The sequence below is a fragment of the Dromiciops gliroides genome, chromosome 1 (genome assembly GCF_019393635.1).
Source record: "Dromiciops gliroides isolate mDroGli1 chromosome 1, mDroGli1.pri, whole genome shotgun sequence".
Lineage (NCBI taxonomy): Eukaryota > Metazoa > Chordata > Mammalia > Microbiotheria > Microbiotheriidae > Dromiciops > Dromiciops gliroides.
This window is the reverse complement of record NC_057861.1, coordinates 142,432,090-142,444,456: the sequence shown is the minus strand read 5'-3', so window position 1 is coordinate 142,444,456 and position 12,367 is coordinate 142,432,090. Positions and strand designations below refer to the sequence as shown.

At 38.6% G+C, this 12,367-nt stretch overlaps 1 protein-coding gene across 1 annotated transcript in view; it reads left to right on the top strand.

Moving 5' to 3' along the window:
* Positions 1-442: 442 nt before the first annotated feature.
* The window catches only part of VPS13B (vacuolar protein sorting 13 homolog B), a 996,174-nt gene continuing 984,249 nt past the window's right edge, over positions 443-12,367 (top strand). The window contains exons 1-2 of the mRNA XM_043982862.1: positions 443-590; positions 1,005-1,185. Of these exons, the coding sequence (XP_043838797.1) occupies positions 1,039-1,185 (147 nt within the window). The 5' untranslated portion in view covers positions 443-590; positions 1,005-1,038. The remainder of the gene's footprint in view (positions 591-1,004; positions 1,186-12,367) is intronic.

Genomic DNA, 12,367 nt, shown 5'->3' with positions numbered 1-12,367 from the left:
CCCCTTTCCCCCCTCGTCTAGGGAAACAAATCAGTTTAAATGTTCTTGTCGTCTTCTCAACCCGTTCTCCGTCTTTCCCGGGACAGCCGCTCTCCCTCTGTGCGTGCTTTGGCTCCCAGCTCCTCCTTCCGGCTACCTCTCTCGGCTGCAGATTCTATCCAGCAGAGAGAATGAGCGCCGGGTGGCTTCGTGGCCCCATTTCCGGCTCCGTGGTGTTTCCTAGAAGCCTGTCCGTCTCCCTGTCTGGGAGTTTCTTTCGGGTTCTTCTCCGCCTCCCCGAGACGCCGACTCCGGTAAGAGTGTGAGAAAGGTGAGTCGCGCCGAACGCGCTCTGGTTTTCAGGCGCCGTGGACGGAAGCCGAGAGGGAGCTATTGGGCAGGGAGTGGGAGTGTGAGAGGCTGGGGGCCGGGGCGGGGCGGAAGGTTTATGGTGAAGCACCGGTTGGAGCAAACCCGGAAGTGGGGGGTGAAGTCAGGAGGGAAAGGTGGAAACCGCTGCCTCCACCACTGCCGCCGTCGCTGCCGCCGCTGGGGGCCAGTGTGAGGTGCCAGGCGGTGGAGTTCAAGTTCATGCCGCGTTGCCCCGTGTGGTGAGTGTCAGTCGGGGGCGGAGCCTCTGGGGACGGGTGGGAGGGAGCCGAAGCGGGAAGCGGGCCTGGTTCCGGCTCTGAGGTCAGGCTCCGGCTGGCTACGGGTCCGGCAGCTCAGGTGACCAGTCCCTCAGGCCCGGCCCGGAGAGGAGAGAGGCGGGCCCACGGACGGCGTGTCCGGCGGGCCTGGAGGCACAGCTTCCCCGCGGCCGCCTGCGAGGGGAGCACGCTTTCCGAGCAGAGCGAGCCCTGGCTGTCCCCTTCCCGGACAGGGTCCCCGGCCACCGCTCCTGCTGCCGGACGCCTGTCGGAGTTTGAGTCCGGCAGCTGCACGGTCGCACCCCTCTAAAGATGCCCCCCGAGGCGCTCCGGGACCGATCTCATCTCACATTACCTCTGCTTCTGCCCCTTTAGCTTCTGACAGCGGCAGCATCCCCGGCCTTCCACGATGCTGGAGTCCTATGTGACTCCTATTTTAATGAGTTACGTGAATCGCTATATCAAGAACTTGAAGCCGTCAGATCTACAGCTTTCACTCTGGGGAGGAGATGTGGTTCTCAGCAAACTCGAATTAAAGCTGGATGTCCTGGAGCAGGTAACTAATGAACTGGGAACCTGTTTTCAGGCTTCCCAATAATCATTGCTGATGGTTTCCTACTGTTTTGTAATGAGTTTTGCTAACTTCCTACCCACCTCCCCCTTTAACGTTCTCCAGTCATCAAGAGACCTTAATTTTAACAGGACGTTTTTATGGACTGTTATCAGTGATCATTTATTAGAGCAGTAATAAAAATGTGACAATTAACCAATGCTTTAAGATTTTAAATATGATTAATTTAGTTTTAAGATAAATTTTAATATAATTATGCTTTATTTTAGCATTCATTTAAAAAATTTTGGGGTTCCAGGTTCTCTCTCCCTCCAGCTTCCTCCCACTTATTGACAAGGCAAACAGTATGATATCAGTTATACATGTGAAGTCATGCAAAATATAAACTTTAATTAAATAATTTAATACTTTAAGTTTAATTTGAATACTTTAATACCTTAGTGCTTTAATAAAAAAGTAATCAGGACTAGCATCTATGTTTATTTACATTGCCAAGGGTTCAGCCTACAGCCTAGCAAGAGCTGAAAGGGAGGGTCTTTTAACCCAAATAATCAATTAGAGTCACACTTTTCAATCTCTTCAAGCCATAAAGGCAGTAAGTCTAGAGAGAAGAAAGTTGTGCTTTTCATCACTCTGAGAGATGGTATGTTCCATTCCTTTTGCTGGGAGAGTATCTAGAAGGAAGTATCTAAAGTAAAGACAGAGAAGCTGGACACTTAGCCAGCTACTCCTTGGGTCATCTTCATTATTTTATTTATGTTAATGAATATTCCCAGAATCTCAGCCATATAGGTAAATGAAGTATACAAGTACACTCTAGTTCATAAATCAGTAATTTTCAGGTTATCAATGCCACTGCTTCCCTGATTTTTGGATGAATGAATGTTAACTAGGTAGAATAAGATTTAGGTAAATGTGCTGATTTTAAAAAATATTGCTGATATTTTACTTGTTCTTACCTGTCTTCAATAAAAAAGTCAATAATCAGATTGAAAGAGAATAAAAGATAATAATTACTATTAATGTAGCATGTTAAGGTTTACAAGATGTTTTCCTCACATTTCTATGATGTAGGTAGTTTATGATTCCCATTTTACAGATTAGGAAATTGAAGATTATCAAGGTAAAATGATTTGCTCATCCCATAGCTAGTAAGTGTCAGAATCTGGCTATGAAACCAGTGCTCATTATCTTTGTATTTAAGGTACATCAAGACATCTATTAACTAAGAGTCTGTGTTATAGTTACATACTTTGTTGTCAAAAATTTGTTTACCAGACTTAGAAGTAGTATAGGTGACATGGGCCTTATTCCTAGGATATGGTTTCCTTCTCTGCTTTACCTCATAAAATCATCTCTTTCTCTCTAGGTGATAATAGGTTTCAGCTTCCTGGCTTTCTTGGCTCATGTGGGATTTTTTTGTATCTTTTGAGCAGCACAGTTTAGGAAGGAGAGTGTCCAGAGGAAGGCAAATGGAATTTTGAAGGGTCTTGAGTTCATGCCATATGGTGATCACCTAAAAGAATTGAGGATGTTTAGCTTGCAAAAGGAAAACTCAGAGGGGAACTTGATAGCTGTCTAAGTATTTGAAAGTCAGTCATGTGGAAAATGGTATAGACTTGTTCTATTTGGCTTCAGAGAGCAGAACCAGGAACAGTGAGTGGAAGTTGCAAAGAGGCAAATTTATAGAGAGAAAGAGACATAGTGTATAGAGCCTAGAAGGTAATAGTTTTCCATTTTACCCTGGTCAGAATTGGTCTAGATTATTGCATTTTATTCTGATTGCTGTATTTTAGGGAGCATATTAACAAGCTGGAGGAAGGTGATCAGGATGCCTGTAGATGAGCAATGCTGCTTGAGGATTAATTAGACTGAGAGCATTTAGTTGGGAGGAGAAAGTTTTCTCCAGGGAAGATGAAATAGCTTTCTTTAACCACTTCAAGGGCTTTTATATGGTTGGCCCAAGATGACAGATCCAGAGAAGCAGTGTATACGAAATTGCAGAGAGGCAAATTTAGCTAAATAAAAGGAAATTTCTGAAGAGTTAGAGCTCTCTGCAAGTGGAATAGGATTCTTTGTGAGATAAGCACTGGAGGTCTTCATGTTGATGATTTTGGGGAATGATATATATCGAGGATGGTGTGTGCCTCTTAGATACTTTCTCTGTGAGATGTGAGCATTTCCTCTGAACTCTCCAGTGTATGATTTTTTGGATTCTTTTAAGTGACTTGCTCAGAATCACACAACTAGCTGAAATACATTTTCAAGTTTATTTCACAGGGATTGTGAAACTATATGGGGTTGGCCTTTTGTCAATACTTACTTGACAGTAAGAGAACCTGTTTTTTAGAACTTTTGCTCTGGCTCCTTTATTGTTTAGTATTTGAATGCTTCTGTGCTTTGTTCTTTATAGAATACAAATAAGGAACCTAGTCCATACTAGTTGGTAACTTACTTTCAATCAAAGTCTGATAGCATCTTAGATTTCAGATTGAAAGGGACCTCAAAAATCATCTAATCCAATCCCCTATATTTTACAGATGAGGAAACTGAGGCTTAAAAAAGTTAAGTGTTTTGTCCAAGGTCACCCTGTTAAGAGGTGGAGCCAGGATTTGAACCCAAGAACTGTGACTCCATATCTCATGCTCTTCCATTGCAACAGCAAGCCTCTTTTTTCCCTTAAGAATAATGGTTTCCTCTTCTCAGTTGTTCCATTAAAAAAAAAAGTAGTTGCTATAGGTGAAATGAAATTCTTACACTCTGAATCGTGTATTCAGTGTTTAAAAAATTTAGTGACAGCTTTTATCTGGACTTAGAAACATTGTTATTTATTTTGGACTGTTGTGCTGTACTTGCCAGTATGTCAGCTGCAGCCATGGCTCTGTACTTGTGTTCATGCTGTGCTTTTTGATACCTGTTTGCTGCCTGGAAAGGCAGAGAAAGCCTGGCTTGTGGCTGTGTCTTATATTAAGGTGTCTCTGTCAGAAGTAGCTAGGGGCTGATGTAGGAGTAGTTGATTCCTGTTCGATTTTTTTTTCTTTTTGGATTCTTTTAAATGACTTGCCCAGAATCACACAGCTAGCTGAAATACATTTTCAAGTTTATTTCACAGGGATTATGAAACTGAATGGGATTGGCTTTTTGTCAATACTTACTTGACAGAGAACCTGTTTTTTAGAACTTTTGGTCTTATTGTAAATATACATGTGTGTGTGTGTAATATTCAAATCTCTATTATTTGGGGGTCAATAATTCCATATTGTGAATTATTCAGATCTTTTGCTCTAGTACAATTCCATAAGTATTTATGAATATCATTATGTTTCCACTGCTGGGTTGGGTATCCTGTAGGTAGTGGGAAGCCACTGAAAGTTTTTTTTTTTAATTTGTATGTCACTGGATTTAATTTATACACACACACACACACACACACACACACACACACAGTGTGTATATATATATATATATATATATATGTACACACACAGACATTTTTAAAGCAAAAAAAAAGCTCAAGCTACTTGTAGTTTTGTTTGTTTTTTTAATTTATTTTAATTTATTTTTAATTTTTTAGTGAGGCAGTTGGGGCCAAGTGACTTGCCCAGGGTCACACAGCCAACAAGTGTTAAGTGTCTGAGGCCGGATCTGAACTCAAGTCCTCCTGACTCCAGGGCTGGTGCTCTATCCACTGTGCCACCTAGCTGCCCCTGTTTGTTTGTTTTTAACAAAAAAAGATCCAGGAAAGAGTCTCTGCTAATTTATTTCTTGTTCTCTGTTCATGTTCCTGCTGGCCAGGCTGTAGATGCCCCTTCATCATTTTGGCTTATTTTCTGCTATATTCTTTACACTATTAGATTTAGTATTAAGATTTGAAATGCAAATATTTCAAAGAGGAGAGATGATACTACAAGTGCATCTCTAATGAGCTACTAAGTATCAGTGACAAATAGATTTAGAATTGTTAGGTTAGAGCTAATAGTTTCCATTCTTATTCATAGGACTGAGTCAAGCTAGCTCTTGAGGATGCTCCTAATCTTGATTTTTTTTCAACATTTGTTTTCATAGGATTTTCAGTTCCAAATTTTTTTCCCACCCTCCCTTCCCTCCTGCCTCCCCAGTAGGTTATATATGTGCAATCACATTAAACATATTTCTGCATTAGTTATATTGTGACAGAAGAGTCAGAGAACAAGGGAAATACCTCAAAAAACAATTAAAAAAATAGCCCAAAAGTAGAAATAGCATGGTTCAATATGCGTTCCTAAATCATAGTTCTTTTTTCTGGATGTTGAGAACATTTTCTATTATGAAGTTCTTTGAAATTGTTTTGGACCATTGCATTGCTAAAAAGAGCCAAGTCTGTCACTATCATTCATCACACAATGCTGCTGTTACTGTGTACAGTGTTCTGGTTCTGCTCCTCTCAGTCAGCATCAGTTCATGTAAGTCCTTCCAGGTCTTTCCATACTCCCCCTGCTCATCATTACTTTTCACATTGATTTTTTAAAACTTTGTATTCTAAATTTTCTTCTTCCCTCCCCACTTATCCCTCCCTATGAAATCCAGCAATTCAATATAAGTCATATATGTGCACTTATGTAAAACATCTTCTCATTAATCAGGTTGTGAAAGAAAATAGACAAAGTACCTTTAGAAAGAGGAGCTAACAAATAAAATTATACTTCAATCTGTACTCAGATATCATCAGTTCTATCTCTGTTGATGGTTTTCATTTTTCATACGTCCTTCTGATAGCATCCTATTCATCATTTCTTTCATGGTTACTGTTGTTAACTGTATTACCCTCCATCTTAATCCCTCCCCTTGATATTTACTCTATTATCTATCTTCCTTCACCCTATCCCTCCTTGAAAGTGTTTTGCTTCTTGCTGCTCCCTCCCCCAATCTGCTCTTCCTTCCATTGCTTCCCTCCCCCCTTATCCCCTTCCCCTCTCACTTTCCCACAGGGAAAGATATAGTACTATCGCCTCTTGAGTGTGTAAATTATTCCCTCTTTAAGCCAATTTCGATGAGAATTAGGCTTACTTACTCCCCTGCTCCTTCCCTATCTTCCCCTCTACTCCATAAGCTTTTTCTTATATCTTCTATGTGAACTACTTTTCCCCAATCTGCCTCTCCTTTTCCCTTTCTTTCAGTGCATTCCTCTTATCCCTTAATTTTATTTTGAAGATGGTGACACAGTGGACAAAGCACCAGCCCTGGATCCAGGAGGCCCTGAGACCAAATTCGACCCCAGACATAAGCCACCCCACCCTACCTGCTCTACGAAAAACAAGTATAAACAAAAAAAATAAATGTTTTACAGATATCATCCCTTCATATTCAATTCACACCTTTGCCCTCTAAGTATATTCCTTTCAGCTGCTTTATTACTGAGAAAGACCTTATGAGTTAGGAGTATTATCTTCCCATCTAGGAATTTAAACAGTTTAACCTTTTAATATCCCTCATGATTTCTTTTTCCTGTTTACCTTTTAATGCTTCCCTAGGGTCTTGTATTTGAAAATCAAATTTTCTATTCAGTTCAGTTCTTTTCATCACAAATGCCCGAAAGTCCTCTTTTTCATTGAAGTCCCATTTTTTCCCCCTGAAAGATTATACACAGTTTTACTGGGTACATGATTCTTGGCTACAGCCCAGTAAAAGTAAAAGTAAAGTCCCAGTTCCTTTGCCCTCTGGTCTTTTAATGTAGATGTTGCTAGATCTTGTTTTATCCTTACTGTAGCTCCACAGTACTTGAATTGTTTCTTTCTAGCTGCTTGCATATTTTCTCCTTGACCTGGGATCTCTGGAATTTGGCTATAATATTCCTGGAGGTTTCCCTTTTGGGATCTCTTTCAGGAGGTGATTGGTGGATTCTTTCAATTTCTATTTTACCTTTTGCTTCTAGAATATCAGGGCAATTTTCCCTGACAATCTCTTGGAGGATGGTGTCTAAGCTCTTATTTTGGTCATGGTTTTCAGGTAGTCCAATGATTTTCAAATTATCTCTCCTGGATCTGTTTTCCAGGTCAACTGTTTTTCCAAGGAGATATTTTATATCACCCTCTATTTTTTTATTCAGTTGGATTTGCTTTACTGTGTCTTGGTTTCTCATAAAGTCACTAGCTTCCATTTGTTCAATCGTAATTATTAGGCAGTTATTTTCTTGAGAGAGCTTTTCTATTTCCTTTCCCATTTGGCTTTTCAAACTGTTGACTTTTTTCTCATGACTTTCCTGCATTGCTCTCATTTCTCTTCCCATTCTTTCCTCCATCTCTCTAAATCTTCCTTCTGTCTCTCCTACTTTCTCTTCAAAGTCCCTTTTGAGTGCTTCCATGGCCTGAGACCAATTCATATTTTTCTTGGAAGCTTTGGATGTTGGAGCTTTGACTTTGTTATTATCTTCTTCTTCTGAGGGTGTATTCCGGTCTACCTTTCCCCCAAATAAGTTTTCAATGGCCTGCTGATTTCTCTGCCTGCTCACCTTGCCCGCCTATTTCTTGGCTTTTAACTCCTTCTTAAAGTATAGCGCTGCTTCCAGGACACACTATTCTGAGATACAGCATGGCCCTGGGGGTAATTGGGCTTCTTCTCAGCCTGCTTGGCCTGTGAATAACCACAGCCACTTTGTCTTTGACCTGGAAACAGAAGACTGAACTCTGGTTGGAAGCTTGGTGTGCCTGTGCCCCTCCCTGACGGAGTCAGCACCACTGGATTCAGCTCACTGGTTCAGAACCAGGGCACTTCACCCCAACTCCAGCAGAGACTGCCTCCATTTCACCCTGGCCTTCTGCCGAACCCCCTCACCAGTCTGCAGTCGGAGCCTCAGAAGAAGCTGTTGGTGCTGAAATCTCTGAGGTGCTCTGGAAGTACTGTCTGTTCCTGACTGGGTCCGGACTGCTGGCTGAGCTGTTCAGCCTGATAATCCGGTGATCATAATTGCCTGCTTTTGCTGAGAAATAGTCTCACTCAGTTCTTATGTGCATTAGGCTGCTCTGTTTTTTTTTTTAATGGCATTATTTGGGAGTGAGTGGATGGGTTTATCTGAAGCTTGTGAGAGTCACAGCCTCTCCCCCCACTGAAAGTTTTTGAGCTGAAGAATGACTTGGTGATGAAAATGTCTTTGGCTGGTTTGTAGTATTGCTTCTTTTCTGAATAAGATCAGAACTCTTCCCCCCCAAACCAAGCATACACACAGTTCCCTATAACTTCTTTGGAAAATTAATGGATAAAACTGCTACCATTTGAAACTAAGATGAGAAACCAAAGGAATCCAAGAACCTAGGATACAGAATAGTACTGGGCATTAGGGAATACTAGATAGATTTGCTATGTTGAGCTTACTAGATTGTCTATTCCGTTGTCAAGTGTGTAGTGACTATCACAAGCTGTCACAGCTATTGTTAAAAATACCATTTGTGAGTGAGAATATGGGCTCACATTTGATCTAAGGAACTAAGATATAGAAACATGCAAGAACTTCATTTGTCTCTGTTACAGACAAGGAAACTAAGGAAATGAATCTTAGGACTCATTATCATGTAAGGTAAAAGAAACAGTGCTTATCAGTACAGTTACTCAGAGTAGGAACTTTATGGATTTAGGAATGAAATTTATATAGTGTCTTTTCTTTTTTGTTACTAACTTTGGAAAAATTTGATGGGGTGGAGACAATTTTGAGATTGTAAATCCATACACAGGATGCCCTTTCCTCATCCATATTCTATGAAGGATCATTAAGGATAACACAGATGTAGAAGTAGAAAGCCTTCCTTCTCCTTTTTGTTAATAACGGATTAAATTCTGTTGTATTGAACTATATTTTATTTGACTGTTTATTTGACTCATTTGAGCAAAATGGCACCTTATAGGCTCTTCCAAAAAGAGAGACAATCATTAAGGCAGTATATTATGGTCATCTCTCAACCATATGTCAGAATCATTCAAGATTCCTTGAAAGATAAGAAAAACAAAAATAACACTCTTCAGTGTCCCTCTGATTATAAATGTTATATGAAGCCAAAATAGGGAGATGGATGCCTGCCCAAGGTGTTTGCCACTCTGATGGAAGAGATATAAGGCAGAGTCCAAGTTAAAATAGGACTGTCTTTTGCTCAAATTATGACATCAGTTGGATGGACAACCTATAGAGCTTTTCTATCAGTATGTATATCTAGAATAAACAATATGAATGAACAATGAGGTGAGGTTCAAAACTAAACACAAGAAGAGAGTAGACCATATTGCTTCCAAGAAATTGGAAGGCTCTTTAAATCACCCTGGCTTATAAATGCTCATTTAAAAAAAATACCAGTATTTTCTCAATATTGTATGACTTTGAGTACATGGAACACAACAGTCTGAAGAACTGAAAATTAATATCTCAGTAGAGGGATGCATGGTTATATAGGGTATCCCCTAAAAGTCTGTGAAGTTTTAATAACTTTAAAAATATAAGCACTACAAACTTAAAATATACAAGTATTATTATTTATATTTCTTTTAACATAGTTTTATGAAATATTAACACTTTGAATATTTTATTTTTTACAATTACATATAAAAAATTTTAACATTCTTTAAAAGAGTTTTATATTTTCTCTCTCTCTCTGCCCCTTTTTACCCCCTCATTGAGAAAGTGAGCAATTTGATATAGGTTATACATTTGCAGTCAATACAAAATATATTTCCATAATAATACCAAAAAAAAAAAGAAAAGAAAAATAAAGTTTAAAAAAAGTATGCTTTGATCTCCATTCAGAGTCTATCAGTTCTTTCCCTGGACGTGGATACCTGTTTTCATCATGAGTCCTTAGGAATTGTCTTAGATCATTGTATTGCTGAGAATTGCTAAGTGAGTCACATTGTACAGTATTGCTGTTACTGTGTATAGTGTTCTCCTGGTTCTGCTTACTTCACTTTGTATCAGTTCATGTAAATCTTTCTAGGTTTTTCTGAGAGTATCCTGCTCATCATTTCTTTTTTTTTTTTAATCATAAAAGTATTTTATTATTTTCACAACAGTTACATGTAAAGATAGTTTTTAACATTTGTTTTCATAAGATTTTTAGTTCCAAATTTTTCTCCCTCCCTTCTCCCCCCCATACAGAAAGTAATGTTATATAGGTACAATCACATCAAACATATTTCTGCATTAGTCACTGCTCATCATTTCTTATAGCTCAGTAGGATTTCATAGATCTCAACTTGAGACGTTTCCCAACTGATGGGCATCTCCTCAATTTCTAATTCTTAGCCACCACAAAAAGAGCTGCTATAAACATTTTTGTACATGTAGGTCCTTTTCCTTTTTTGTTTTTATTTTTATTTTTTTATCTTTTCGGGATATGGATGTAGTGGGGCTATTGCTGGGTCAAAGGGTGGGCACAGTTTTATAGCTTTTTAGGCATAATTCCAAATTGCTCTCTAGAATGGTTGGATTAGTTCACAACTCACCAGTAGTGTATTATTGTCCCAGTTTTCCCATATTCCCTCCAACGTTTCTCATTTTCCTCTTCTGTCATATTAGCTAATCTGATAGGTGTGAGGTGGTACCTCATATTTGTTTTAATTTGCATTTCTTTTAACAATAGTAATTTAGACCTTTTTTCCATATTACTATAGATGGCTTTGATTTCTTCATCTGAAAACTTCCTGTTCATATCCTTTCACTGTTTTTCAGTTGGGGAGTGACTTGTATTCTTATACATTTGACTCAGTTCTTTATATATTTGAAAAATGAGTCCTTTATTAGAGAAACTTGATATAATCTCTCCACATTCCCTCCCTCCCCATCCTCCCCCCCGCCCAGTTTTCTTCTTTCTTTATAATTTTGGCTGCCTTGGTTTTGTTTGTGCAAAATATTTTTAATTTAATATAATCAAAATTATCTATTTTACATCATGTAATGCTTACTGTCTCTTGTTTGGTTCTAAATTCTTCCCTAATCCATAGATCTGACAGCTAAACAATTCGATGCTCCCCTAATTTGCTTGGGATATCACCCTTTATATCTAAATAATGTATTCATTTTGACCATATCTGGGTATATGGTTTGAGATGTTAGTCTATCCTTAGTTTCTGCCAAACTGCTTTCCAGTTTTTCTAGCAGATTTTGTCAGATAGTGAGTTCTTGTCCTGAAATCTTAGATCTTTGGGTTTATCAAACACTAAATTACTATGGTCATTTACTAGTGTATTGTATACCTAATCTGTTCTATACCTCAACTACTCTTTATCTGCCAGTATCAGATTTTTAATAAACATTTTTATTTATAGTTTTGGGTTCCAATTTTTATTCCTCTTTCCTTCCTTCCCCTCCCCTTTCTCTGAGGCAGCAAACAATTAGCTATGGGTTATACATGTATGATTATATACAACATTACCATATTTGTCATTTTGTACAAGAAAACTTGATTAAAAGGAAAAAAATGAAAGAAAGTGAAAAATAGCATGCTTCAGTCCCATCAATATCAGTTCTTTCTTTGGAGGTGAATAGTGTTTCATCAATAGTCCTTTGGGATTGTCTAGGATCATTGTATTGTTGAAAATAGTCAAGTCATTCACAGTTCTTCATTCAAACAATATTGCTGTCTTTGTGTACAATGTCCTTTTGGTTCTTTTCACTTCACTATACATCATTTCATTCATGTCTTTTCAAGCCTTTCTGAAGTCATCCTGTTTGTGATTTCTTATAGCACAATAATATTCCATCACCATCATATACCACAATTTGTTTAGCCATTCCCCAATAGATGGGTATTCCTTTGATTTCCAATTTTAGCCATCACAAAAAGAGCTGCTATAAATATTTTTGTTCAAATAGGTCTTTTTCTTTTTGGGGAGATGTCTTTGGGATATAAACCTAGTAGTGCTATTGCTGGATTGAAGGGAATGCACGGTTCTATAGCCCTTTGGGCATAGTTCCAAATTGCTCTCCAGAATGGTTGGATCTTTTCACAACTCCACCAACAGTGGATTAGCGTCCCAGCTTTCCCACATCCCATCCCACATCCAATATTTTCCAATTGATTCTCTTGATATTCTTGACCTTCTGTTCTTCTAGATGAATTTTGTTGTTATTTTTTTTAGCTCTATAAATAATTTTTTGGTAGTTTGATTGGTATAGCACTGAATAAATAAATTATTTTAGGTAGATTGTCAT